Source organism: Apus apus, chromosome 8 (assembly GCF_020740795.1).
Source record: "Apus apus isolate bApuApu2 chromosome 8, bApuApu2.pri.cur, whole genome shotgun sequence".
NCBI lineage: Eukaryota > Metazoa > Chordata > Aves > Apodiformes > Apodidae > Apus > Apus apus.
This window is the reverse complement of record NC_067289.1, coordinates 20,376,441-20,403,168: the sequence shown is the minus strand read 5'-3', so window position 1 is coordinate 20,403,168 and position 26,728 is coordinate 20,376,441. Positions and strand designations below refer to the sequence as shown.

Genomic DNA, 26,728 nt, shown 5'->3' with positions numbered 1-26,728 from the left:
CCTTCAACATAAGTCCAGTGCTCCTGTGAAGATTTTGAACTTTGTGCATTAATAACTTTGCTGTTGTAATGCAGACTGGGATACAACATACTTCTTAAAGTATTCTTGCATATTTTTTAAATCCTTTGGAATAATGATTCCATCTGTGTAAAGTAATGATGGGCTTTAGACATTTGTTTGTAGGTAGCATATAATGTTTGAGCGGTTTCTAGGCTGTAGTGAGTATTATAACTTCACTTTTTGCTTTTTTTAAGGTTTTGATTTTGTCTAGGCAGCAGATGTTTTTTTTCCTAAAGGTCTCTTGAACTCTAAGAGTTTTCTTGGGGTTGAGAAGGGAATCTTGGTGCTTGCTTTCTTTCTGTCTTTAGCTTTCCTTGGCAGAGTTCTCCCTGGACTTAGTGCAGATCCCAATGGAAGCAGCACCTGGACCTTCAGCCGAGTCTCTCCTGCCTACAGCTTGGCTATTGCTTTTCATGTGTGCAAGACAGTGTATTTTTAAGGTTCTATTAAGGACCCTAAAGCATTTAAGTCAGTATCAGTATCTCTGTGCTTGGAATTCAATACCTCTATGATCCTTAGTTTTGTTTCTCAGTCCTGAGAGCTCCACTAGGAAAAAAAAAAGTCATCCTAAACTGCAGCTAATATTATTATTTTTTTTTTCACTGTATTTGAATAGTGCTCTTTATTTGAATAATGGTGCTTTTTATTTTTGCCTTCTTTTGCTTACATAAGTGCTTTTTTTTGTATGTATGTTGCCACGTTATGAATCAAATTATGGACTGATGCTTACTCAGGTACGAGTGTCATGGTGGGAAACAAACTAAAACTGTGTTTACTTATGTTGTTTTTATTTTTTTTTTCCAGAGATTTGTTACAGTTCCCTAGAGAAGATGATGTAGATATTGCAATGAAAATTCTGGTTCAATGGACTTCCCAAGGCCTTGAAGATGTCCAGGTGGTAAATTACTCTGTTTTGCTTGACCTACCTGGCTCTTCTTCAAACACAGTAACTCTGAAAAACAGTGGTGAATGCTTTCATCCTAGTGGACAACAGTGCAACAGAGAGACCAAAATGCTTCATGGCCACGACCTTCTCTACTCATATGCAGCTTACTCTGCCAAAGGAACTCTTGAGGTAACATGACTATTTGTCTCTGTCATTTGTGGTCAAATACAGTTAGAAAAGATCAGTTTTTGTTGAACTTAGCTGGCAAAGTGTTCATGGTGAAATGCTCAGCCTTAAAATAAACATCTTGAAGTAAAATAGAATGTGGCCAATCTCAGTTCAAACTTAAAAATTAGTCAGACCTGAACACTTCATATGATTTTATTTTATTAAGCATCTAATTTTACAAATTGACATCTTCTGCTGCTTGTGCTTGTGTGTAAAAATCTGAAAGCTGTGTCTACTGCTGCATTTTATCCTTGTTGATATATACGTGCTACTGGTTTGAGTGATACCTGTAGGAAAGGTAACATGAGGTTTTCTGCAGTGAGACTGGCAGGAGTGTTGGGCTAATACCTGGAGCTCCTGACTTATGCTTGTGGATCTCACATACTTTCTTCTGCGGAAAATCAGTAGGCACATCTGCTCCATTTCCTCTTGAAAACCCCAATTTGTGTTACTGTTTTACTGTGGCTTTTGTTAGGAAGTTTTGTAGTGAAAAGATCCTTCCTGTTGGGATTTGTTACTTGCCAAGTGAAATAAGATCTTGGATTATCTTGTTTTATCCTCTTTACTGTCTTCACTGGCTGCCTCCCTATATTTGCTTTCCAAATATATTGAGGGAGCACAAAGGGGTCACCATTTCTGTTTAGTTTCCTAGCTGTGATAGTATAAATCTCAATAAATATTTCTGAAATATAAAAATTGCAATTTCACTGCTAACTGCATTATTGCTGTCTTTCTCCTTTTTAAAATGTTGTGTGTTAATCTAATGATGCCGGGTTTTTTTCATCTTGGCTTCTTCCTTGTTTGAAAGATGTTTGTTTTCATGACTTAGAATACTAATAGACTATACAGGAACAGATTAAGAATGGCTAAGGTTTTGGAGGATACCTCTTCCAAAATACCTTTGTACTTTTAAAATGTCTTAATATTAGTTAATATTCAGTTACTGAATTTCTAACAGTGTTTGCCCGTAATGTTTACTGATAATGCACTGTGGAAAACCGGTAATGAGTCAAAATGGGGAAAGTTGCATGATGCTAACTAGCCCATTTTTTTGACTATTAATATGATTTCAAATTTTGAACTGTAGGAAATATGAGGTCTGGTAGAAAGTCACATCCTTAAGTTTCTCATCCTGAAGTCCCCAAACTTCAGCTTCTCTTTTTGGAAATCATTGAAGCTTTTTAGTTTAAGGGATTTATTCCAGAGAGGAGAAGGAAGGAGAGTTCTTGTTCTCCTTTGGGAGAGACACTTTTCTCCATTTCCTGTTCATGTGTGTCTTATATGTCTGCTTTCCATATTGGGTCTCATGCTCATTATCTCCAAAAGCCTCAGGTTAAGGTTTATTGTTAAGAAGTGAAATGAAATAGGCAAAGGTTGGTCCTGACTTACATGATGTACGCTTTAACTTTGCTGTGAGCAGGTAGAATGTAGTAATGAATGGGTTTGGCTTCTCCCATTTATCACTTAGAAACTCAATGTGTAATATTATTTTCTCATTGTAACTTAATAAGAGTAACTGTAATGAGATAAAAGTACAGTTGTGGACTTGGAGGTTTATTTCATGAAAATAAATGTGTCACTAGCAAATTCATCAGATTAAAGGAAATCCAATGTTCCAGGAAAAATCATTTATATTATTACCAGCAACAGAGAGACCACTTTCAGTTTGATTTCAGAGCAGTTTTATCTGTGATTGAGTTTTGCAGAAATGACACACACTCTATATGTAGACATCACTAGGGTTTGGCAAACTCAAAGCTTGTACTTGAGCCAAGGAATGACTCTCTGCACACAGTTCTACAGTCACATCTTTGAGATACCTTGCATCCCCACAAAACTTTGGAAGTTTTTTTTTAATCTTCAAAAAGTCTACTTAAAGTGGCCTTAGATCTAGAGTTTTGCCTAAAAGGAGAATTTCATTTTTAGGCTATGGATAAATTGGTAGTGATCTAACCTCACTGACTTTCAGTCCTACAGAGTAGTGGAAAACTTTAGATGAGAAGTGGCAGATGTTGGCTGTTGCTGGGTTCAACTATCAGAAGGTGACTTGACTGCTTGCAGTGGAGCTACGAGTTGTGTGTTTTGAGTATCTTGGTTTGTAATTGTAAAGTCATGAGCATTTTCCTGTGAAAAGGTGTTCTTGTAACAGCTACTCATAATCTCAATAATTATCTTTCAAATGTGAGACAGCCTTAGTAGACAATTTCTATTGTGTGTTGCATAATCAGATTGAATTGCTAATACTGCCTCAATGCTGCTGCTTCATTTGATCTCCTTTGTATATTTGGTTTGCTGGAAGTTCAAGCACATAAACCCACAAAGTTATTGCAGTGTGGCTACCAGCAGAGCTGCAGTTCTACTTTCATGTTGACAAGGTTATGTGCAGGAGAGCAAGATGCATTTTCTTTGACCACATGTCATGTCCATTCATCATATAGTCATTGTATATGAGCTGTCCAATTTGTGCTTTCTGGTAACGGTCTAGACAGCATTTGTAGAGTAAAAGTGTGAGCATTTGTGATCTGAAATTTACTTCTAAAACCTACTTAGTGCCATTGTGATGGATGGTGCACTTTACTACTTCTCTGTAATTCATTGGGCCCTGAAAAGGTGACACTGTTTACCCATCACAGTGACAGAGGGCAGCCTGCAGTTCTGGGGAGAGCTGTCTGGTGGGTTTTGAAATAGATATTGCAGCAGTTATGTAAATAATATGTCATAGACTACGTCAGTCTCTGGCAAGAGTGACATATGTGAAATGTATTTTTATTAAAACTTAAATATCAGCTACCTGTTATAGAGTTTAAACCTTTTGTCTGCTTGATGAAAACAGGAAAGCCACTCTGTCCAGCAGAGTACAGATGTAAAGGGATATTACATTGCATCAAATGTGTGCACTAAAGCAAAATGCATTGTCAAACAGTATTCAGTCAGTCCCTGAGTGTGGCAAGGTGAATCTGAATGTGCTGCTCCCTGTCTTCACGGTGTGTGGTGACCTGAGAGCAGTGGCCGTGTGTGCTGTCACCAGCTGAGCAGTGAAGGGATGAGCTGGGGAACTGTTGGTGAGAGCCAAGGAGAGGCGTGTGTGAACCCCCAGAGATCCAGCATCCTCCTTCTGGCGTCGTATCAGTCGGTGGTGTCAGCGTGGGTGCATATTGTAGCCCATTTATTAACACACGCAGTGGCGATCCCTCGAGCGTGGTGAAGTGTGAGTAAGGACACATCTTGGCTGGAAGCCCAGCAGAAGGCTGGGGTGGTACTTGGGTCATCCCAGCATTTGGTTCAAAGCAGGCCCACTGAGTACAGAGAACTGCAGGGAGAAACAAGTGTTCAGGTTTGGTTTCACATGGCTAGTCTGCTCTATTACCTGTTTCTCTAGCAACTGTAAAGAGAAGATCTTAGCAGATGTAATAGTTGGTGCGTTGGGACATTCAAGGCCAGACTGATTAAAGCAAAATGGAGATTGTATTTACTTTGTATTCCCTGATTTTCTGCAGTTGTCTGTGTGACCTGAACCTTTCTGCATCATTCTTTCACCTCTACATTTATTCACTGCTTTATGAAAGTGTCAGGGAACTTTTGGCAATCCTAAATATGCTTTAATAGTTCTAAGAGGGATACTTAGTGTCCTCCTTTATAAAGCACTGCATCATGCTACACTACATTCCTGTCTCTTCAGGAATAGCTGGTTACTGAATGCACCTTATCCTTGTTGGTTCCTTTGCTGTGCCTCCATCCTTTTCTTTTTTCATCGTGGACACTAAGCAAGTCCAGCAAACATCACTTTCCCCCCCCACCCCCCATATATCATACTATGGAAGGACTGTGCTTGTTCAGGAACTAGGGAAGGATGCAAGAACAGCAAAGCACTGGCATGTTCTTGAAATGAGAATGCATGTGCAGGCAGGGAATCGGTGGTTTCATGGGCAGAAATTAATCACCCTCATCTCCAAGGCAGTTCTCCCAACACCCAACAATTTTTGGACTTCTCTGCCGTGTCACTTCACTTCCCTGCCATCATGCACTTTCTCATTTGAGGTGTCTGCTGATTTTAGGCCTTTAAGCTCCCAGCTCAGCCAGTGATGTCTTTGATTAACTTTGGAGGGAGCAGACAAGTGAGAATGCCTACTCTTTGCCTCTGTCTACAACGTGCAGAAAAGATTCTCTACATTTGTTGATAGCATATCAGCCTGCTCTGGTTCATTTGTTCTGGTGACACTTGCTCAGCTAAATGAGAACACACTGCAGCGATTAATGCAACCTGAAGCAATACCAGAAGTACAAACCCATCTGTCAAGCTCACTCAGTGATCTTCAGTCTTGGCAAGGTGTGAATAAGGGAAGCAGGACTCTGATTACTGTCAGATCCCCTTTTGCAAGGAAGGGAGGCTTGCTCACTTCTTATCAGATACCACATTTTCTTATGACTACGCTCTCTCCTCTCTCCCCATCCATCCCCTTCTTTCCCTGGTCCTTTTCACTGCAGGGGGACTCCTCTACTGCCTGTTCCTCTAATCTTTCCCACTCGTTGCAGGCTTCCCACTTGTGTGCCCTACAGTCCTCTCTCCTCTCCACAGGGTCTTTATGGTGCTGAAGCACAGTTTCCTTGCAGTACTTGCAGCTCTCTGTATTTCTAGCTCTGCATTAAAAGGTTACGAGCTCCTCTGGAAGTCCTTGACCCAACAGCTTGCTTTCATTTGATTTGGTTTCTTTGTGCTGGAAATGTGATTAGTGTGCCCTTATTGTCTTTTATCTTCCCTCTAGCTAATCAGTGGTAATTTCCTTAACAATATTTCTGAATTAAGATTGGTGTCAGCGGGTTGGTTTTAGAAAAATTTAAAATCTTCCTAGGTAATTTTTATCCCTAGGCAAAGTTTTCAAATGAGTCTCTGCAACATTCTCACTTGCATATCTTGAATTCCAAAGGCAGAGAGTGCATATAATTCAGATTAAATAATCACAGCGTGTCACCCTCAGCCTTTCAGTCAGTTTTGATGGCACATTGGTGCAAAATATCAAGCTAGAGGGAATCTTGGTACATGCATGCATTTAATTCTTTTAGGCATGCCAATTTAGTTCATTATAATCTTTATTAACATTTTCTAACATTTCTTCTCTGAAGAGACATGTACTAGCTAAAATGAATCCCTTGCAACTGAAATCAGTTTGCAGATGGTTAGGGCTAAAGGTTGGCTAGCACATACACAACACAAATAAGAATGAGACAATTTTTGTAGCATTCAGATGTTTTAGAGGAGCTTTATTTATCTTTTATTTATATAAGAAATTCTCAGAAAGCTCTTCCACAAATAATCATAATTTAGACCACTGCTCTGCATATCAAGTATGCAAGCACCAAGCACAGCAAATTTTCAAGACAAACTCACTAAGAATATGGATTTTAGAATAGACTTGACCTTTAAACAGAAAACAACATTCAACATTAACTTCAGCATAGCTGCCACTCCATAATAATTGCATATAGAAAGCTGTGAAATGCAGTGTGAAGGTTATATAATTTAAAATTGCTGTCAAGAAATACAGAAATGATCATTGAAGAGAAGTCCTGCAGAACATCCTGCCAGTTTTCTGGCATACATCACATAACCATTTGTTAATAAAGTTGTACAGTTCCCTAAAAATAATAATAGTTCATCGTGCACAAAAGCTTGCTTAATATTGCTGCAATCTTGTTTGTATCATTGAGGGGCAGGATTTCAAAGACGTAAATGGCTACTGCTGGAAACCCTTTTGCTGTTTTCTAGTTGCAAGTCAATACTGTACTAATGTTTTACTGCTAAAATATTAATAATGGCATTTTACTAATAATGCCATTAATAATAAATGAGGCTTTTTTAAATGCACAAAAGCAAAAGGTCAGCCATCTTGATATCTACAGATGTAACAGATCACTGAGCACTTCTGTGCCATTGCCCATAAGCAGCTAAAGGCATTTTTCAGTGAAGCCTCTGTACGGTATTTGAGAGGGGACAATGTTGATCCATAAATATTATTTATATTTTAATAGTATGGTAAAAACTAAAGGTTGTGAACACTGAGGGTCTCGGGAAACGGATTTGTTGCTTTACTCAGGGTCCAGCTCAAGAAAAATTCCTACTGAAATCAATGGGAATGAAATAATTTTTAACCAGAGTTGAATTTTGTCTGTTAATAGCCACTGTGAGAGAATACAAGTGGAAGTAACATCTTTAAATGCATGGATCTCTGAGAAATATTCTCTCTTTAATTATTTTAATATGTAATTTAGACTAGGCAAGCTGCAATTACCTATGCAGTTCAGTAGATACCTGGGTTGATACCTACCAAGTTACTCTTCTTTCATGCTCCCTTTTTGTTAATGGTGTTTTGCAAACCTGAATAAAAAGCTACTGCAAGTCAAATGGAAATCTTCCTGCCAAATCACAGGGCACACTTTACATAAGAATTGGTATCTTCTTGGCTCCTTGAAATTTCTTTTACATCTTAGTAAATTTGAACATCCCTACAATGTACCCATGATTTTTCTGTTTAAGTTTGCAAAGGCAATATCCTCCCCAGTGGAGAAATTCCAAGCAAAAAGCTGCTTCTTCTCTGAGCTGTTTGGTTTGGGTTTTAGGGATATTTTTCTTTTAAATTTCTCCAACATTTTGATGCTTTCTAACTGCCTTGGAGGTATCTTGTTTACACTACAAACAAAATCAGGTTTTTTTCCTCCAACAGAGAGACTATAAAGCAAATAATACCAGCTTCCAAAAAATTAATAGGATGAGAAAAACAACATAAGAAACAATGACCACTGATATAACGAGAACAATAACAACACATTTTTCTAGTTATACAATACTCAATCCTAGCCCCTAAAACTACTTGCATAACTTCTATAACTTCATTGCTTTAGAAAAAACAACAAACAACACCTCAACAATAAAGAACTCAATAAAATGCCACTCAGCTGTGTGATAGTTATGAGTGACTGTAAAATACAATATTGATTAAACCATTGCTTGTTTTTGTTTTTTTTTTTTTTTACTTTTTTTTTGAGGAAGACAAGCAAGTCCTAAAACATTTTAAGGAACATTAGCAATACAAAAGCATCTTTAGGTGGAGGCATATTGCATTTTACTGTGCCTGTACATCCTGTACCTGGGAGCATGGCCATACGATTCTGACCCTGGCAATCCCAGGGTCAGTCAGCCATCCACAAGACTATGGGTTACAATAGCTATAATAAAATATTGTTATTAAAAAAAAAAAAAGAACAAACCACTTCTCTAACCTAGTGCACTTGATTATTTTTCAAAATAGAGAAAAAGTCTAGATAATGGTTGTGTCTCTTGTGAATTAGAGCTGGCAGCTGAAAAGAATCAGGAGTGACTATTTTAATCTTTGATGCAGTATGATAAATCATATTGGTTGAAGCCTTAGCAATGTGTTTTATCTTAGGAATTATCTCTATCTACCAGTATAACATTTACACTCAATATCTGACAACATTTTGTCAAAGTCTTAAAAATTGATTTTTTCTAAATGTAATAATATTGGCTCATTGAATGCTTTTCTACAGGAGTCTTCTCATTGTTAAGGTTGTTTTAATATTTCAGAAAGAAAGTGGTGTTGAGATTCCAAAACAAGGCTTGAGATTTTCTTATCTCTGTGTTAGGATGTGGTGATATGAAGTCCAAATATAATCTTCTGAGTTGACCACTTGAAAGAGTGGAAATAAGTCCTTGCTAAAAAAAAAAATATGTATACATGACAGGTTTTACAAGTTATCTAAGCTGGGCGAGAATTAAGCTGACATTAGATGAATAATTTGGTGAGAACAGATTTTAAAGGTTTGTCTGAATTCTTTGTTGAAGAATTTTGGCATAGAGCAAAGGATAAACCGCTAGAGACTGCTTTGAGGAATGCTATAAACCTGGACACAGAGCCTGAATGGTAAGAAAGACCAAAAAGTGAAGAAGGCCTTTCTCAGAGAAAACCCTTTGAAGCAAATGCCTTTTGAAAGCCTTTCAGAGCAGGATGAAAAGATGTTCAGTTGTGATAGTTGGGGGGAAAAAAAAAAATCAAAATATACATGTTAAAACTGAATTCTTAAAAATGTAAAAAACAATATATATTTTTTAAAAAAAGACCCAGTTACTCACCACAGGTAAGCACTTCTGACTGTGCCCACCAGTTGCAGTTCCAGGAGAGAAGTATCAGTTTATAAGTAATTAAAAAAACCAGTATAAAATAAGCAAAGCTGAAAATACATTGGTCTTCCCTTTGTCTCGAATTAGGATTCCTGGTTTTTTTTCTGCCTGATATGCTCTCTCTTCTACTAAATACAAATAAATCTTGTGTCTAACACTGCATGTAATGAGTATTAGTTACTGTGTTTATCTCATTTATTAAAAGAACCTTAATATGAATTAATGGTGAGATATATCAGTTCTATTCTCATAATTATTTCTTATGTTCCTGTGCTCTGCAGTTCAAAGAGGAGGTGACTAATCGATCACCAGCTTGTGACAGGCCCAAGAGTAGGTGTGTGTGAGAAAGAAGATGCTTCAAGGAATTTATCTTCCTTCCACTGAATTATGTTACCATATAGAGTTAGTCTTGACTGCTGTAAGATTCAGTGCTCCACATGGATGTCTTCAAGGGGCAGCCAGAGGTGAATAAGAATAGAAGAGGTCTGGCAATGGCTTCAACTACTAGAGAACAAAGCTGCTTAAATATGCAAGAAAGCTCCTGCTTCATTGTCAGCCAGGAGAGATGTTTCTCCTACTACAAGTCAATACAAGATCTTTATTTGGGGAGTATTTTAGAGGATGAAGTAGGATGAAAAGCAGGAAATTAATATTACTAGCAGAAGAATCACTATATAACATTTCTAACCAAATTTTTTATTCCTTACATTTTTTTAGTGTCTTTGTCCGTGTTGTCCTTTTACCTAAAAAATTCTTCAGGCTAAAGAAAAAACTAGTCATGTAATGCCACAAACTAAAAATCTAGAATAAGGAATTATATCAGTATGGCCAGTGTTAGGCTCAGGATCTGATGGATAAGACCTACTGTTACTGGCACTTTGCCTGAAAGAAACTTCCATGATTTTTCTTTTTTTTCCTGCATGCAATGTAGGTAATTTCTTCACAATGTATAGAGCTTATATGGTGGGTACCAAAAATGCAAAGACAAGTGGAGAAATATGGAGGGAACCTCTTCAGTGGGTGATACAGCTAGTGAGTATTTTTAATGATGACCATTGTGCATTCTTTGTCTGGTCTACTGAAGTTAGTCTTCCTTGTGTGTTGAAACTCAGGAGGGAAACCACTTGATGGACTATTAAGGAAATCTGTGGTTGAGTCAGAATTTATGAGAGCACATACTGAGTTCCCTGTTTCTATTTTCTTTTTGTTGGTCGTGCAGCATCCTAGGCAGGGGGGATCATAATGGGGCAAGAGAGAGAACTGAGTGCAGATTTGTATAGTAACTGCTAATTCTGTAACAATATCCCTAACTGCTTTTATTGAAAAATGCACCATGAAATACTAGTGCAACAGTAATAGTGAGCATTTCCATACTGCTGTAAAGGAGACTGACTTGGATGCCAGGCTGTGGGGAAGATGAGGGAACCTTTGCTCAGATTCAGCTCCAGAGCTCTGGCCAGATGCTGCAGCTTTTCCAGAACCAGTAAAATCAGCTGTATGATGTCAGAGGTCAGCTTGCTCTATCCTTCCTATGAAGTTGTCCAGATTCTGGTATCCCTTCAGCCTTTTCCATATATTTTAGATAACGTCAGCATCTTTATATCTTGATATGGGATTTAATGGGATGCCACTGTACGAGGTGAGCAATTCACTGGGCCTTTTCCTAAAAAGAAGTTTATGTCCCTTGCATGGGATTTCCTCTCTTTCTTTGGGATCTGCCATTCCTGCTGAAAACAAAATAACAAATTTCACAAATTCATTGTGATGTTCCTGCCAGTGCTTAAGAGAGATGAACAATAAAAATTTTTAATTCGTATGTGAAATTTGGCACAATTAGGAAGAAGCCAAGGATACCTGGCAGGGTCCTATCCTGAACTTCCATTTAATCCTTGCTGCTGTTCTTAAAAATAAATGTTTTGAAAATGAAGGGTAGCTCTTTCTGAAATAAAAGGTAAATGCTGCTGCCATATAGAAACCTTTAGATGATTAAGCAGTGCAGAATACAGCATCACAATTAACAACCAAATGGTAATTCAAAAATATTGTGTGTGTTTTTAAAAACAACATTTAAAAGCCTGGAACAACAAAGAACTGTTGTGGTTTTTTTCCTGGTACAATTTTACCTGAACCACCTACTACATGTCTCTTGAAAGTCTCCTTTGTGTAATGTTAGGTGGTTGACAAAAGGAAATATCTACTAATTTAATCACATAGAGCTATGCTGTTCTCACATACAGCCTTCTTCGTATTTCTATTGATCAGTCATGTGGGCCACTTGAATTCATTTTTGATCAAGTATGTTCCCTGTTTTCATTTTTGTCCTTTCATCTGGATGTATTTGTAAGTTTAGAATGTGTTTTTCCTAAAGCCTTTTTCCAGAGAGGTAACTTAAGCACCTATACATCTGTGTAATGACTTAAAACAACACAGTTCACCTCAGATAGGAAAGATTTAACTTCCGTTTTCACAACTGCATGTTTTCTTCCCTAGGTTTGATAAAATGCTGCTTTACCAGCCAGATTTGTATTTACAGCACTAAATGGTTGGGCATCTCTCTGATTATGCTCAAGTGCGTGATGTTTGGCCAAGCAAGGGCTATAAGTACTCCACAAAATAGCATTTATTATACTCTGGAAAACAGAGTTCTCACTGATATTTCTGAAAGTTCAAGTGTTCTCTTGATGCAGTGGATCACCTCCTCTTGTACATACGCCTGATTATCTGCATCTTTGAGGTAAATGTCTATTTTATCTTTCTGTATCTTATGTTCTTGCAGTAAAAACAGCTTATGTTGCATGTGCTTGCGTGGCAAGGGTGCATAGAAATACAGCCAGCACATGTAAGTCAGTATGAGAGTTGACTGGGAAAAGACTTCTCATCCTATGAAAACTTCACTGTTTCAAAATGTTTTCAGAACTGTGGTAAAAACTGTAAACCTAAATATTGTAAGGCTATTTGCCTAGATATTTCTCTTTTAATACAACAAGACTAAGTCCAAAAATGAAACAATTGAGCAAAGGTGAAATGCTTCTCTCTAGGAAATTAAGATACCAAATGTATTATATTTATAAAAGGAAATATTTCAGTTTTACTTAAAAAGAATGAAAAGCACACCAATATAATTTCCTCTGCGCATGTGTAGCTTATGATTTATTTTTAAAAATTTCACATCACAGCTGAACAATTCTATTTTGTTTAGTTTATCCTTAGTCTGTGTAATTTGTAAATTTATATTTGCATGGATAATCACCCCTGAATAAGCTAAAGTAAGCTGGCAAATACATATTACTGTTTCTTCTTAGGAAAGTATGTTCAATGTGACTTTATGCTTTAGGGACTAGCACTACTAAATATCTTTGCAATTAACTCTTATAAAGAAGAGGATATGAGTCAAAAAAGGAATCTTTGATTTCAGAACACTTGAAAAACTACATTAATATTTAAGTCTTACTAGAAAAGATGAGATTAAATTTGTTGTTTGGCTTTCTCAGTGGTTATGAATTAAGTAGTTATATTCAAGTATTTTTCCTTCTCCTAAAGAGAAACTCGAAGAATGCATTTTGGGACAGAGGGGAGGAGTCTACAGCATGAGGTGATCAACAGGGAACTGAGCTATGTCAGCTGAGATTTATCTGGGGCTCTCCAGCCACAAAATATAAAAGAGGTTCTTTTCTGTAGGCTGTAAAAAGGCTTCGACCTTCATTCTGTCTTCCTGGGAGTTGGTAGGAAAAAAAGCGAGCAATAAACAAGTGAATCATCCGTGTCTTTCTAAAGATGATACTGGAAGAGCAAAAGCAACCTGTAGGAGAAGCTTCAGTAGAGCCCTGCCTGGAATGGAGCTGTGGTAGCTGGGCAGACGGGACAGGAGGAAGACAGAGGCTGTAAAATGTGTCCAGGCCTGAACTCGATCTTCAAGGCCAAGCTCTATCAAACTGAGGTGAAGGAACATCTTATTTTTTCTACCTGTTTTGGTACAGATTACAGTTTTAGCTGTCACTGTAATGCAGCATGCATTTTTATGTAATAAAAACTAGTCATGGAGAACTCCTTTTGACTGCAAGCTGACACCGTGAGTCATATTGGATTACTCTGGAATTGTCTTGTATGAGTAGGAATATTGAAATAAAAAAGAAAACTTCTAGACTAAGGTGCTAGCAACCATGAAGAAAATATATGATGAACCTGTTTGAAGAGGAGTCCTTGTAGGTAAAACCTGTCAGTTATTTAATGACTCGCAGACACATACTGTGCTATGTGGAGCAATCTTAAAGTTTCATTATTAAAATCTGCCCAGATGTTGTTGGTCAGGTATGTCTTCTTGTATTGTAATGGAGCAAAATGAGCTCTAGTTAATCCAAATATGTAATGATTGGCTTTTCTGTGCTCAGACAGCATGTTCAAATTCAAGTTGTACACATCATCTCTTTTTGGCTTGCCTCGTGCTGTTGCTTAGAAATATTCCAGATTATTATTTTTCAAAGCATAAGATTTCTTTTCTCATTCCAGGTTTCTAATAAGACATAAAAAGAGGCTCAAGGATAGGGAATTCTGTGCTACTAGATATAGAATCTAGATAAGCAGTGCCCAAATTTGGCCAAGAAAGTAGAGAAATTTACTTTCAAATATACAGGTTAATCATTTGCAGGATTTCAAACTGGCATTTCTGTGTTATTACCCCAAATTTATCTACTACATTTCCCAGAATGTTTGTTAATGTTTGAGTGTCACAGGACACACAAAACATTTTAAGTGGTATTTGCTACCAGAAGACAGTATGCTTGGATTTTGAGGCTCTATACCAAATTTTACATGAAGTAAATAGAGAATGGAAAACTCACCAGGAGGTTTTTGAAGATAGCATTATTTTGAAATTATTGTGAGCTTTGGAGTATGGTATTTGCATGAAAACTGGGTTTTAAAGACAGGAATTTTAAAGCAAAAGCAGCTCTAACTCTTACGTGAAACCTTCCCTCTTTACCCTCTGTTCTCTGCCTCAAATGCTTCCTGATTTGTTTCTATCTTGTGTCTGACTTGTTTTTACTAAATGTTGAATTATACCCTTGGTCATGCTTTCTCATATATTTCCCTCTTCTGATAATGCTGAACCTAGCAACATAAAACTAAAGATTCTCTTCCACTTGATTTCAGTGAGTCCTAACCACAAAGGTCTGTGCAGCCGGTCTTATTCATATCGAGTGTTATTACTGTAAAAGAAATCAATAGTTAGGTACACGACTTAGTTCAGCTTTCAGCAGTGCAGCTGAACTAGAGAAAGTCATCAGATATATGCCACAAAACCCAGACACATGCAAGGTCTCTGTCCCTCTTTTTGCCTGGAACCAAGTGAAGGACAAAATTTGAAAGAGAACTTTGAATCTCAGCATTTTTTTAAGAAATACAGTAAGTATATATGGAATGGCTGTGGGTGTTTACATTGTCTCTGGTGTGCTCAACAGGACAAAGAATGAGGCTTGGATGGTAGCAATCCCAGGAGACAGCTGTGGTTCCCTGATTATTGGAGAAATCCTTTTGGCAGAAATAAGAGCAGCAGCTACTGTCAGAAAGTGGAGCAGAGTTTGCAACAACAAATAATTTTACATACTTGGGCTCAGCTCTGGTATCTCTCCTTTTCTTTGTGTCTTTTCTCTAATTTTAGAGAAGAGCTAGTTTTATGTTAGCAGCTTTCTTTGCAGTTGTTGGTGTCCAGCTTTGATCTACAGCCAGCTTGAGTTTACTTTTATGCTCTGCTGAATGCTGCCTTCAGCCTCAATTTCAGAGCCGTGCAAATAAATTATAGTCAAGTGTTTAATTAAAGTTAGCCTCATGTCCTGACTGCAGACTGCTGTCTTCTCAGATACAATTTGCAAATGTATTTTGGAGTTTTTACTTTAGGCAGAATGACTAGTTGAAGATTGTTTACTTGTGGTTGATCATGCATTGGATGTTTCTGTTACCTTTATTGTGTGAACAACCTGAAAATAGTAGCTGAATAAGTACAAATAAAGGGCATTGACTCGAATGTAAGAAGAAGGGGATGTAGTAAGCCTGAACTGTTACAGAACTGAGGTGTTGATACTCCTAGAATTACATATATGCCTTTTGGATAAATTTTCTTAATTCTGAGGAATAAGCAATCCTAAATATATTGTATACACAGCATTCGATATTTTGTTTTTCTCAGTACTTGGAGTTTCTTTAGGAAATTGTAGGATTTTCTGTTCTGGTGGATAGGTCAGCACTGTCAGGAATATAAGCTTGGCTATATTACTAAATATTAGCCATTTTCATAGCAGCAGCATCTTCATTCCTGAGCTCCCAAACAATTTGTGTAGAAGCTGTTCATCAATATGAGCCAAGAGATTGGTATTTGATAAAATATATTCATAATTTTAGTTTACTGAAGTGTGGCACTAACAACAGGTAACATTAAGAAGTGAAGATTTTTCACCACAGCCATTCTGTATTCTGTTTTTGGCTCATTCTCTGCATAAGTTTACACATTTCAGGTAAGATTTCTGAGAGATTGTCCCATACTGAATTTAATGTATTATCTTAAGCAAATAATTTTACTAATATTTATTAGGTGTGGTGCTTTTCTACCCTGGGAATCCCAGCCTTGATAACTGGAGCAGATGCATTTAAGAACTGCTTTCTTACCTGCACTGACTCCATCTGCTTCCTGATGGTTGTGAGAAGCATCCCTTCCTGGGTGTCCTGGCTTTAAGGTGTTTTGTTTTATCTGTGGGTCTTGCCCTTAATCTTTTTTCTGTCTTGTGTGCCCCTGGCAAAATCAACCACAATCTGCCTCTTAGCCATTGCATTGGACGCAGATGTATAATGCTGTTATCTTTTTTAATTACCTCAGCAGCTGCAAAGAGAGCAAAGTTTTAAAACAGTATCCAGTGCCCTCAGGACCCCAGCTGCTGTCTGCTCCATGTGGTTGTTCACACTTTTCCTTTGCAAGACCTGTCTTACTCTTTTTTATCCATGAATGGATGAAGTATGCTGTTTTATTATCTTTCCTTTTGTAGATAACTAGAAGAAATTGAAGAAAGATGCTTCACTGTCTTGATTGTGACCTTTTCAGAGTGCTTGTCTTTTTTGTGATGGGGAGATTTTATTGTAGTTTTTAAGACAGAATGTTTGCAACTCATTGAGCGTCATCCTGAGACTTAAGAAGCTAATACTAAGTCTAACATAAAATAATTATTTTTCCTAAAAATGTTTGGTTTATCATCTCCCCTACTTCATTTCATGCATGGGGGATTACTACTGAACTCTGTATTGCACATTGCAATTTGTTCCTAAATAGTCATATCTTTCAGACAGCATAGCATGAAACAATTCAAAGAGTAAGGGCCTAATTCAACTGGATAAAACAATTCATTCTTTAGCAGTTTCCCAGTTTCAGGGTAAGAGGATTTACCCCTGCCTGTCTAAACCAAGTACACAAGTGCTCTTTTCCGGCACCTGATAAAAGGATGAGTTCTCTTTTGCTTTTGAACAGAATTATCCTATGAAAGGAAAGCAGTTTATGAAATGTGGGTAGTTGGGGGGAGGGGTATTGTTGTTGGTTTGTTTTTTTTTTTTTAAATCTGGAATGTGTAAAATAAGGATTATGTCATGTAAGCATTTCTAAAAAAAGAATAGAAAAATGTCAAGTTTTGCAGGTGTTAGGAATGTTGTAACTAAAATAGGACTTCATAAAACATAAATGTACTGTTAATTTCTCAGTGGATTGTTGAGTGTGTAGTACTCTTTTAAAGGTATATTTTTTCAATATTTTCTGCTAAAATGTACCAAGTAGCTGAGCTTCAGTGTATAAAGTAAAAACAAAACTGGCTATTCCGAGCTATTCTTGCTGTACTGTATTTGTTGAGATGTTGTTACTAAGTAGTGCTAAATATTTTGCTTTTTATTACAAATTTTACTGAAGTATTGAAGTGTAGAAGGAAGAAGGGGCTAGAAATATTTTTTAGAACTTTTTTATAGTATAATGTTTAACTGTCAGTTTCTGGACTGTACTGCCAAAATGTTTAGACTTTGTTCTGAACTCTTCCAGTGGGGTATTGACTTTGTTTGGGAGGGGAGGAGCCACCTGTAGTTCTACTTGAGAAGATTTTATTCCATTTTTTTTTGTCATTTTAACTGAAGTTAGATGCAAGATGAGCTATGCAGACCTCCAGCTTCTAGGCTGTATGTGATGTTATCAGGATGTGATGACTTATTTTGCTAGACATGTGCAATATTTTTACCCACAGTTCCCAAAAATTAAGACTCAAAGATTTGTGATGAGAACTACTTAAAAGTTACAGTGAAACATAAATGTGCAAGTGCCTTTACAGTTGGAAAGTAACAAGAAGCTTATGTCATATTTATTTTTGGGCAAGTGCAAAAGAAAAACTTCTAATATATTGAACTTTAACATGCCCTTCATGTGGAGGATGTCTAATGAGAGCATGTGTAACTGTTATATTATACCCAGCTGCTTTTTCATTATGTAATGACTTCTTACATGTCCTCTCAATGTATGAATGTATTCAATAGCTTTGGCATTGGAGCTTTCTTTTAACATTTGGAGCAAAGAACATGGTTTGCTCAGTGTTTGGGGCAGCAGGGAGTCAAGTTCTGGTTCTCACATAATTAAAAAAATGAGCTGCCCTTTTGTAAGGCTTTTATTCAGCCTCCTCCTGTGGAGCTCATACATTGCCTGGGAAAGATTGGTGAGCAGCTCTTGAAGGTGCATTTTGCATCTTTAACTAAGAACATCCAAGAGCAGTTGCTAAATGCATCAATAATTGTGCAAACATGTAGTTTTGTTGTTCACAGGGTGCTGGAGAGCACCCTGGAGGAGCAGCTAGCACAAGCCATGTGAAGAGCTGCAGCACATGAGCATAGATGGGCAGGGGTCTCATTTGCACACAGCCCTACTGTGAAAACAAATGCTTTGATACTTCATTATGTTGTATCTTTGTGTATTGATTTTGCCTCAGGAAAATTCAGTGTCGTGTCTCTCATATGAGTGGTGAAAGCTCTGATTTTTAGTTTGCTTGAGGATAAGTGGGAAAGGCATTGGGTTCACAGGAATTACATTAGAGGTCTCCCCTGAAATCAGCCTAGATATAACTTCTCAAGACATAAGACTTTTGAGACTAATAATTATTGCACTAAAGTGTATCTATTGACACATCTGTAGGTATAAATTAAAATAAAGCTGAGTTCTACAGAATGAGGCAAAATTTGTATGAACTTCAAGGAGGTACACTTGTTAATACCCTTTCTTCATGTGAGGTGAGCTCTTTATAAACAGAGACATCAGATTATATAAAATAAAAAATAGCTTTTGCTAGTATAAAAGCTTAACTTGTTTTTACTATACTTACCAAATATGATATGGCACAGGAAAAAAAAATTATATGGGACTTCAGCCTGTAGTCACTTGAATTTTCTTAAGCAATAGTTTTCAAGTTTGTTAGATATTAAGACCCCCACATATTTCAGAAGAAGCTGTATGAAGGGTGGTATTTTCTGTTCCTAGATTTCAGGATTTGGTGGGAAGTCTGATATTTGCCTCTTCCAGAACTGTTTTATAACTTTCTGACCTTTCTAAATGCTTGGCTTTTACAGCACTGATGACATATTATAGACATAGAAACTTATTGACTTGAAAGTTTAAAACAATACATTTAAGAAGACAGGAACCTTGGCAACGTATTTTTTTAAAAGATTTCACCTTAAATATTTAGGTGCAAACTCAGACAAGAAATTTAAGTACAGTTATAGAAGGGTAAATTATTTCCTACAATAAGCATGTTCAGGAATCCAGTAAAATTTCACATATCCTACATATCCAGAGCAACCGTTGCTAGAATTGCTGCATATGCCCAAAATCAGAACTGGTGCCTTTAGTAATGAATCCATACTTAATTACCAAAGAGGAACTGAAGGAGAAACTTTTCCATCTTGTACTGCTCCTCGAATTTTAATTTTGAACACTCACAATGTTATTGTTTCTTCTTGTATTTGCGTTTTATATGAGTACTCTGTAAGGATTTAGAGGTTCCACAGTGTCCTTATGGTGTCCTTAGAGCTCCTTAAAATTCTATTATAACAATATATAACACTGATTGTTGTCATACTTGGTCTTCACCAAAATTTATTGCTATAAATGTGTGACAAAAATGCCTTTGGTTATTCTTAACTTATTTTTTATTATTATTTTATTTTTAAATCTTTCAAAACACATCTTGAAGTATCAGTGCCAATGCTTGATATTTAATAATAACATAGCCCTTCTTCTTTGTTCTAACTGCAAGATCTTCATGGTCTAAACACTTTTCATTTACTGGGATGTGACTCTAAATAATTTTAAAATATGTATTCATTGATGAGTGTATGTGTCAGAGCAGTGTAGTCTGTTACTGCTTTGGTTATCTGAGTATAAGGCTTGGATAGCCAATGATTCTATGAAAATGCTTCAGTAGTTAAGGGAGGCTGCTCAGGAATTACATGAAACCACATAATAACACTGTATTGGTAGAGTATGGTTTATCTGTTCATGTTCATAAGTGACTGTGATAATCATTCTCTCATTTTCTGAAATGTTTTACAAGACTAATTCCTTTTAAGAAAATTAACAGAGGTGAGTTAGTGTCCCTGACATTGTTTTAAATATGTTCCTGTAACTAATGAGGGGAAATTCTCATCAGAATCAGCACTGCCAAAAAAAAAAATGGGGTTTTTATCACAGCTAATGAATTACGAATGAAAGCAGCAAAGATACAAATTTCTCTGTCAGATTGAATTCTCAAGCTCTTTGTTGTTACAGGTATTCCTGTATATTAATAATGATTAGGAAGTGGAGATAAGCTAATTGCAGAACTCTGCTCAGGTGCAAACAACTTTGTTTCTGTGGAAGCAGCACTCTCAGTGATTCATGGTTATAGGTATAGCCTGAACTTTGTCTTCTCTTTGCAGGCTGAGCTTGTTGATATGCAGTATGGGACTGTGGAAGACTTGATCCGGATTCAAGCCATTACAAATGTGACCAAAAAAATTGCACTTTTGAAGCTGGGACAATCACCTCTGCTTTATAAGGTTAGTCAAATGCTTGCTGCGCTTCGGATGAATTATTTTGGGTGTCAGTTTCAAAACAGCAAAAACAAAGACTTTCCTATTCTGTTCCTCTAAGTTAGGACGTATTGGCACTCAGATTCTTCCTTAATACTACTCACCTCGATCTGCAGTGCCTTTGATGTGTTACAGTTGCTTATTTAGCTGCGTACCCTACAGTGCCCCAGCAGTATGCCATATTTTCGCTAGGTGCACTGAGATCAGGAATAGTTGGATCCGGTTCTGCTAAAAAAGTCTTCTGTTTCTGCTGGCTTGTCTGTAGCACTCAGCCTCAGGCTGTGGTTTGAAGGTGCTGTGAGGAGGCAGAGCACAGTGTGTGCTTCTGAGGGGCTTTCCAGCCCTCCTGGGCTGTCGTGAAGCTCAGCACTTGAGGCCTTGCTGGGCATGTGCTGCTGCCAGGACAGAGATGGAGAGGCAGTAACCAGTAGCGTACGCTACAGGAGGACTAATATTGTTGTTTATGGTTTAAGAATGACATCACAACTTGATTTAATCATGACATAATATAGCCTTGCTCTGTGGAGAAGGTGCCTTTGGTGCCTTGGTACTTTCTTCCATCCTTACCAGCTCAGAGGGAAGAAATGGACTGGGAATTGGAAAAGAGCACTGACTTCTGTGGTGTTTTCAGCTCTGTAAAATGTGTAAGTGGGGTACCCTGAGACACAGGCATTTATTCCCCCTGCCAGTAATGGTCAGTCACTCCTGTAAAATCACTAAGGTTTCCTGCTCTGTGGATGGGTTATCACCAGTTCAGAATGAGAACCATGTTTTTCTTCCACTCCCTCCTTTCTGCTTTGGTTGCAGCAATGTGTGGGGAGGGGTATACGTGGATATGTGTGCATCTGCTGTTTCTCCTCAGACTCCAGTGCTGACTGAGAGCACAGAGATGGAGCTCAGTAGTCCACTTGTTCATTAAGACATAATAGACTCAACAAATAAACCAGATTTAGACTCTAAATGTCAACAACTGCCTTCTGTTGCAGATACTTTATAAGCAAAAATGCTGGTTTACCTTTCAGAAAAAACACTACCCCGATAAATATTTAAATAATTCATTCCCAATTCACAAAAGCAATTAGAAAAGAACAGTAACTCCAGATCTTATAATTAAAATAATCAGGATCTTCTCTGCTGGCCACAGAAAGCACAATCGGGACACAGGTTCAGAAAATAACAACTTGATATTTTTTTCTATAAGAAAAATATTTGTCTCAAGAAAAATGCCATTTTCAACTGAGTAGTGCTAGCTGTTTATTTAAATTATTTAGATGCAATCTAATTACACTGGTGAAATGTAATTTATCATTGTTGGAACTTGGCTGTTGTGCATCATTTCCACCAATAGGTCATATACTGCATTTCACCACTGACAAAAACAATGAACCAGCAATTGGGGTCATATAGTAGGAATTTGACAAAGATGCAGTTTGTTGTAATAGCAGTATCTACAGTGTCCGTGAGGTGGGTTTTTACCAGTTTAATTTGTGTTCCTCTAAGCACTTACTCTGTCTAAATTAGCAAGTTGTGCAGCCTGAAGGAGCAGGGAAAAACAAGTGGTGCTGAGGACAGAGAACATCTTGGCAACTTTTAGTTTGGGTTGGCTTGTCCCAAGAAGTAAGTGCTGAGTGATAGCTGAGGTGTGTTAGCCACTCTTCTGGCACTCATCTGCTGTTTCAAAAGAATCCATTTTGCATGTCCAGAGTCTGATACACAATATGAAGCAAAGTGTAGTATGGTCAGGAGATTGACTTTGAATGCACTCTCAGGATCTGAGCTAAAAATACAACTCTCCAAGCTTACTTTTTGTGTTCTGTTTACCCAGGTAGGAAATTTGCCCATTTATTTGTTGTATCTTCTTTCTGAGTTTGTAAACTGTTTTGTTTGGGATTTTTTAAGAATATAAATTGTCTCTTTAGTTGTAAAATACTTGTAAGCTATTGAAAGTATGAGAAGATATGTAAGGAGATACCAGAAATCAATTCTTGTTTCAGCAGGAATATTTTAAGTGAAAGAGAAAGGTTGCCTTAAAAAGCAAGTCCTCCTGGTTTATGTGGGCCCAGTATCTTACCACTGAATCCACTCTTTGTATCCTTTTTCCGCCTAGTGTTTAGGTTTCTGTACTTATTGAGTCTCCCATTTCTGTTTCAGCAGATGCTTTTCTTGGCCTGTTTTCCTTATCTCTGTCTTCCATGTGCTTGGTTTTACATCACATTAAAACAGAATGCCAGCTCATAACAGAGCTGTCACTATATCTATATATATAAAAATATATATGTGTGTGTATTTACTGGTTTTCTTTCTAATTTCTGTATTTTAATTTTTATTTTTCACATTTTAATGTTCTTTAATTTCTTCTTATTATTGATTTGTATTATACAAATACCTCATTCTGGATTTGGGTCTTAATTTTACAGATCATGGACCAAGGTTTCATCTTCATAATAGACCTTCTAGTCATGTCTGCATTTTTCAGCTTTGCATTTTCCCTCACATGGATATGCTTTTTGCCTCTCATTTTTTACTGCCATCAACAACTGCTGTTTTTCATGTGTTTTTCCTGTTTCCCCCTTTTGTGCTTGTAATTTGGGTTCTTTTTTAAATCTTGACTATTCTTTCTCTCGATACTGAGTCCATTCAAAAAAGCCTGAAAGAAATAATACACTGCTGCTGGCAACAAACTTGCCATGAAAACTGAACAACATTTCTTTAGTCTTTACATCACATTAACAGAAAGAAGTATGTGCCAGTGGAAAACAGCTTGATGTACCAGGGGATAATTTATAGAAATAAGCCCAAGTGATGGAAATTTGAATATGTGGAAAAATCATTGTATTGCTGATCGTATTTTTCCTGTAGAGGTTTAGTTTGGTATTTTATGGGTATTGGATAGGATGCAAAATTTGGGGGAGGATGAAGGCTGAAAATAATTTGGAGCTTCTACTTTCAGCCTGGGCCCAATTCTCCTATCTTCAGACACATTGAAAACAGCAAACAGGGTTCAGAGCTTGAACATGGACCCTACCTTTACAGCAGGATAAAGTATCAAAAAGAGTGTTGATTCTGGGAGAAAAAAAAAAACACCACCAAACGAGTAGAGCTTATATTGCTGAGCCAGGTATGTACAGGAGGTCAGAGTAGACTCCCTGATGACCTTGAATCAGGAGGATATATAAATGTGGGAAAAATTGATGAAATTTATTACTAGTGATTAAGCAAATGGCTTGTGTGTTGTAGAACCCCACCTCGATAAAAGAGGAGCTTGAGTTGCCTGCTGTGGTTGTAGAAAGAAACATCGTCTTCCAATAGTGTAAAATGTGTGTTGACAGAAAGACTGATGAATACTACCTCACTAGCACCCAGCTCCTCTGCCCTAAAGTCCATCTGAGTGTATGTCCCCACATAAAGGAACACAAAAAAGAATCCAGAGGAGCTTTTTTTCAGGGAGAACTGCACAGTCGTTTCAATATGCAGCCTCTGGAAATACCATCACTGGATTAATTTTTTGGAAAATGTTGTGTGTTGATCAAGATTTAATCTCTTGGGGTTGAGATTCAAGAAAAAGCCATAATTTCTGTCCTAAATTAACTTTTAATAGAGTAACAAAAGCCCTGAAGGCCAAACCACTTCATCTTTAAAATGTTCACATATTAACATTTTGCACAACCATTAAATGAAGATGTTGTTCTAATGTGTAAATATCTGTATTTATCTTAATAATTTACTGCCTTCATAAATATTCATAAAAATGCTTTTTAACTGTCATGAAGTTTGGAAATGTGGATGCTTGCATGTTTATGCAGAGATTATTGGCAGGCACTTAGGGATGAGGATTTACTAAATGGAAATTATTAGAGTCCCAGAATAAAGGCAATTTGCAAAAAAAGCCTTCTATTTAATAACTGTTAGTTTAAAATCAGTTTACTATGAAAAAAGTAATTTCACTTTGCTACTGTCTACGTGGTTTATTTCTTTCCCCCTGGTACTTTTTCTGGCTAGCACATATAACTGTGAACATTAGATTTTAAATCTCCATTTAACTAGGAGACTCTCTCTTTTCTTCCATCCCTTCCTCCCTCCCTATATATACACGTGTATGTGTGTGTATATGTATATACATATTAATATCTATCTATATATATATATATACACAGTGTGTTCCTCTTGCTTTGAGTGATAACAATGCTTCTTGTCCCTTTGAACAGAAGGAACAAGCTGGAATAGCTAATGAGAGAAGCCTGGAGACACCCTGCCTCAATATCATAAATCTCTTTGGTATTGGGGTGACTAAGAAGTCCACCCTCAGTCCATTGAATGCACATAGCCAAGTTAAAAAACTAAGTTTCTCTGTGCAGATTTATCACTTAATGCTTCATCCTGAAGTAATATTTTAAATTTTTACTAATAAACGAAGATTAAAACTAAAGTTTGTAAAAATGAACATAACTTTGTGATTATTTTTTTTTTCCTAATTGAGGTACTAGAGGAAAGAAAACTAAGAAATTATACTGAATTGAGAAATCTGGAGTTAATTATTAGAAAAAAAAAATCAAGAGTGTTTTTGTATTACTGATTAGAACTAAATCACACTGAACTCTATTGTTCAGTTCCTAGAGGCTGTTACTGTCAGAATAATTTAAACTGAGCATGTCAATTTACCTTGTACTTAATCCAGCAATTGAAGGATGAAGCATTGTGACCTGTACCACCTAAAAGTGAAACAATGCTAATGCACTTATAAATCCAATCTGTATTTATCCAGAAGAATATAAAATAACAAGAATTTGCTTTCTTCTCCCATTAGTCAAGTGTTCTGCAGTGAATAAAAGTAGAGTGAAAATTCCTTCTTTATAGGTTATAAATGGGGAAAGTAATCTGCTCTTGTAAACAATGATATGTAAGGGGTGGGATAGCAGAGAAGCAATTGATGTCTGTATGGAAGCATAATTGTAGCACAGCTTGTCGATATTCTCGAGTAATTAACATTTTGGTTGGATCAGTAAAAAGACTTTTGGTTATTGCTCATTTCCTTTTCGATTACAAGACCTTGGATTTGTTTGAATGCAAGGAGAAATGCACTGTTAGCAGAGTAAGCGAGGGGACATGGAAGTCAATGAGCAAACGTAGACCTAGATTATTCTGCACTTCTGTTGCCACAGAATTTTCCCTAAATGTTTTGAGAAGTCATTGCCATTTTGCATACTTGTATTCCCAGCTCTAGTTCTTATTCTCTCTTTCTCTTCTGGATTCATACTGAAGTTCCTGAAGTCCCACTGCTGAATCAAACACTCAATTCTTAGCTATTTGACTGAGTATATAGTCCTGTTACTTCCAGTGATACTGAATATTTAATTTTCTCTTGGGAAAATAATTCTAAATATGCCTATACTCAATTGAGTGTCTAACTGGACATTCACTGCATATATTAAATGCATCCTTTGAAAAATTAGTCCAGCTCCCATTATGAATCACTTACTTCAGAGAAAGGGCTAACCATTTTGTAGCAGGTCTTCTCCTTTCAGTACAACAGGCTTAAATTGAGCGAGAGAGTAAGTGGCTTCCATTCGAAAATGGAAGGTGACTGACTCATAAAAATTTCATTCTGGAGTCTTCTGAAGCTCTTGTCAGGTTTTAGAGGTGTGAAGCCCAAGCATGATTTCCTATTTCATCAAGCCTTTAAAAGGTGAGTAGTAAATGCAGCCATCCAGTTTGCTGTCTGAGTGCCATGTCCTGATAAATGATGCAAAGTCAAGTGAAATGGCTTTGCTGTGAGGCAGTTGTTCTGAGGCAGAGCTGAGCAAAGAAATCCATTGCCTCAATGGTACCTCAGAGCCCTAAATCCACAAAGCTGATCAGCTACTCATGTGCAGGGCAATAGGAGAGACTGAAGCACTTTGTCTTTCTGTCAGAAAATCTAAACCTTTTAAATATGCTCTTTCTGCAGATGCACTAGCCATACTTTCACTAGTGGTCTTGACTCTTTTTCTGCTGCTTGTATGGGAATTTTAGGCATTTCTTTCTACCCAAGCTGCTAATGGGGCTGGCCCTTCAAGTTAGTTGAGTTTGGACTTCACAAAAGTACCATTGACAGACAAATTATCTGGGCCTTTTTTTCATCTTGTGTTTCCAGCACTTACTGTTTTGCAGCTGAGAAAGTAAAAAAGAAAACACAAGATACAGGAGCTTTGTCAAGAGATGAGGAATGAATATATAAAATCTCATCCTCCCAG

At 37.1% G+C, this 26,728-nt stretch overlaps 1 protein-coding gene across 4 annotated transcripts in view; it reads left to right on the top strand.

Moving 5' to 3' along the window:
* NAALADL2 (N-acetylated alpha-linked acidic dipeptidase like 2) overlaps positions 1–26,728 on the top strand; it is a 384,820-nt gene that overhangs the window by 222,996 nt on the left and 135,096 nt on the right. For all 4 annotated transcript variants that reach the window (XM_051626469.1, XM_051626471.1, XM_051626470.1 and 1 more), the window contains exons 5-6: positions 865–1,135; positions 20,346–20,465. In XM_051626469.1, coding sequence (XP_051482429.1) covers positions 865–1,135; positions 20,346–20,465 — 391 coding nt within the window. The remainder of the gene's footprint in view (positions 1–864; positions 1,136–20,345; positions 20,466–26,728) is intronic.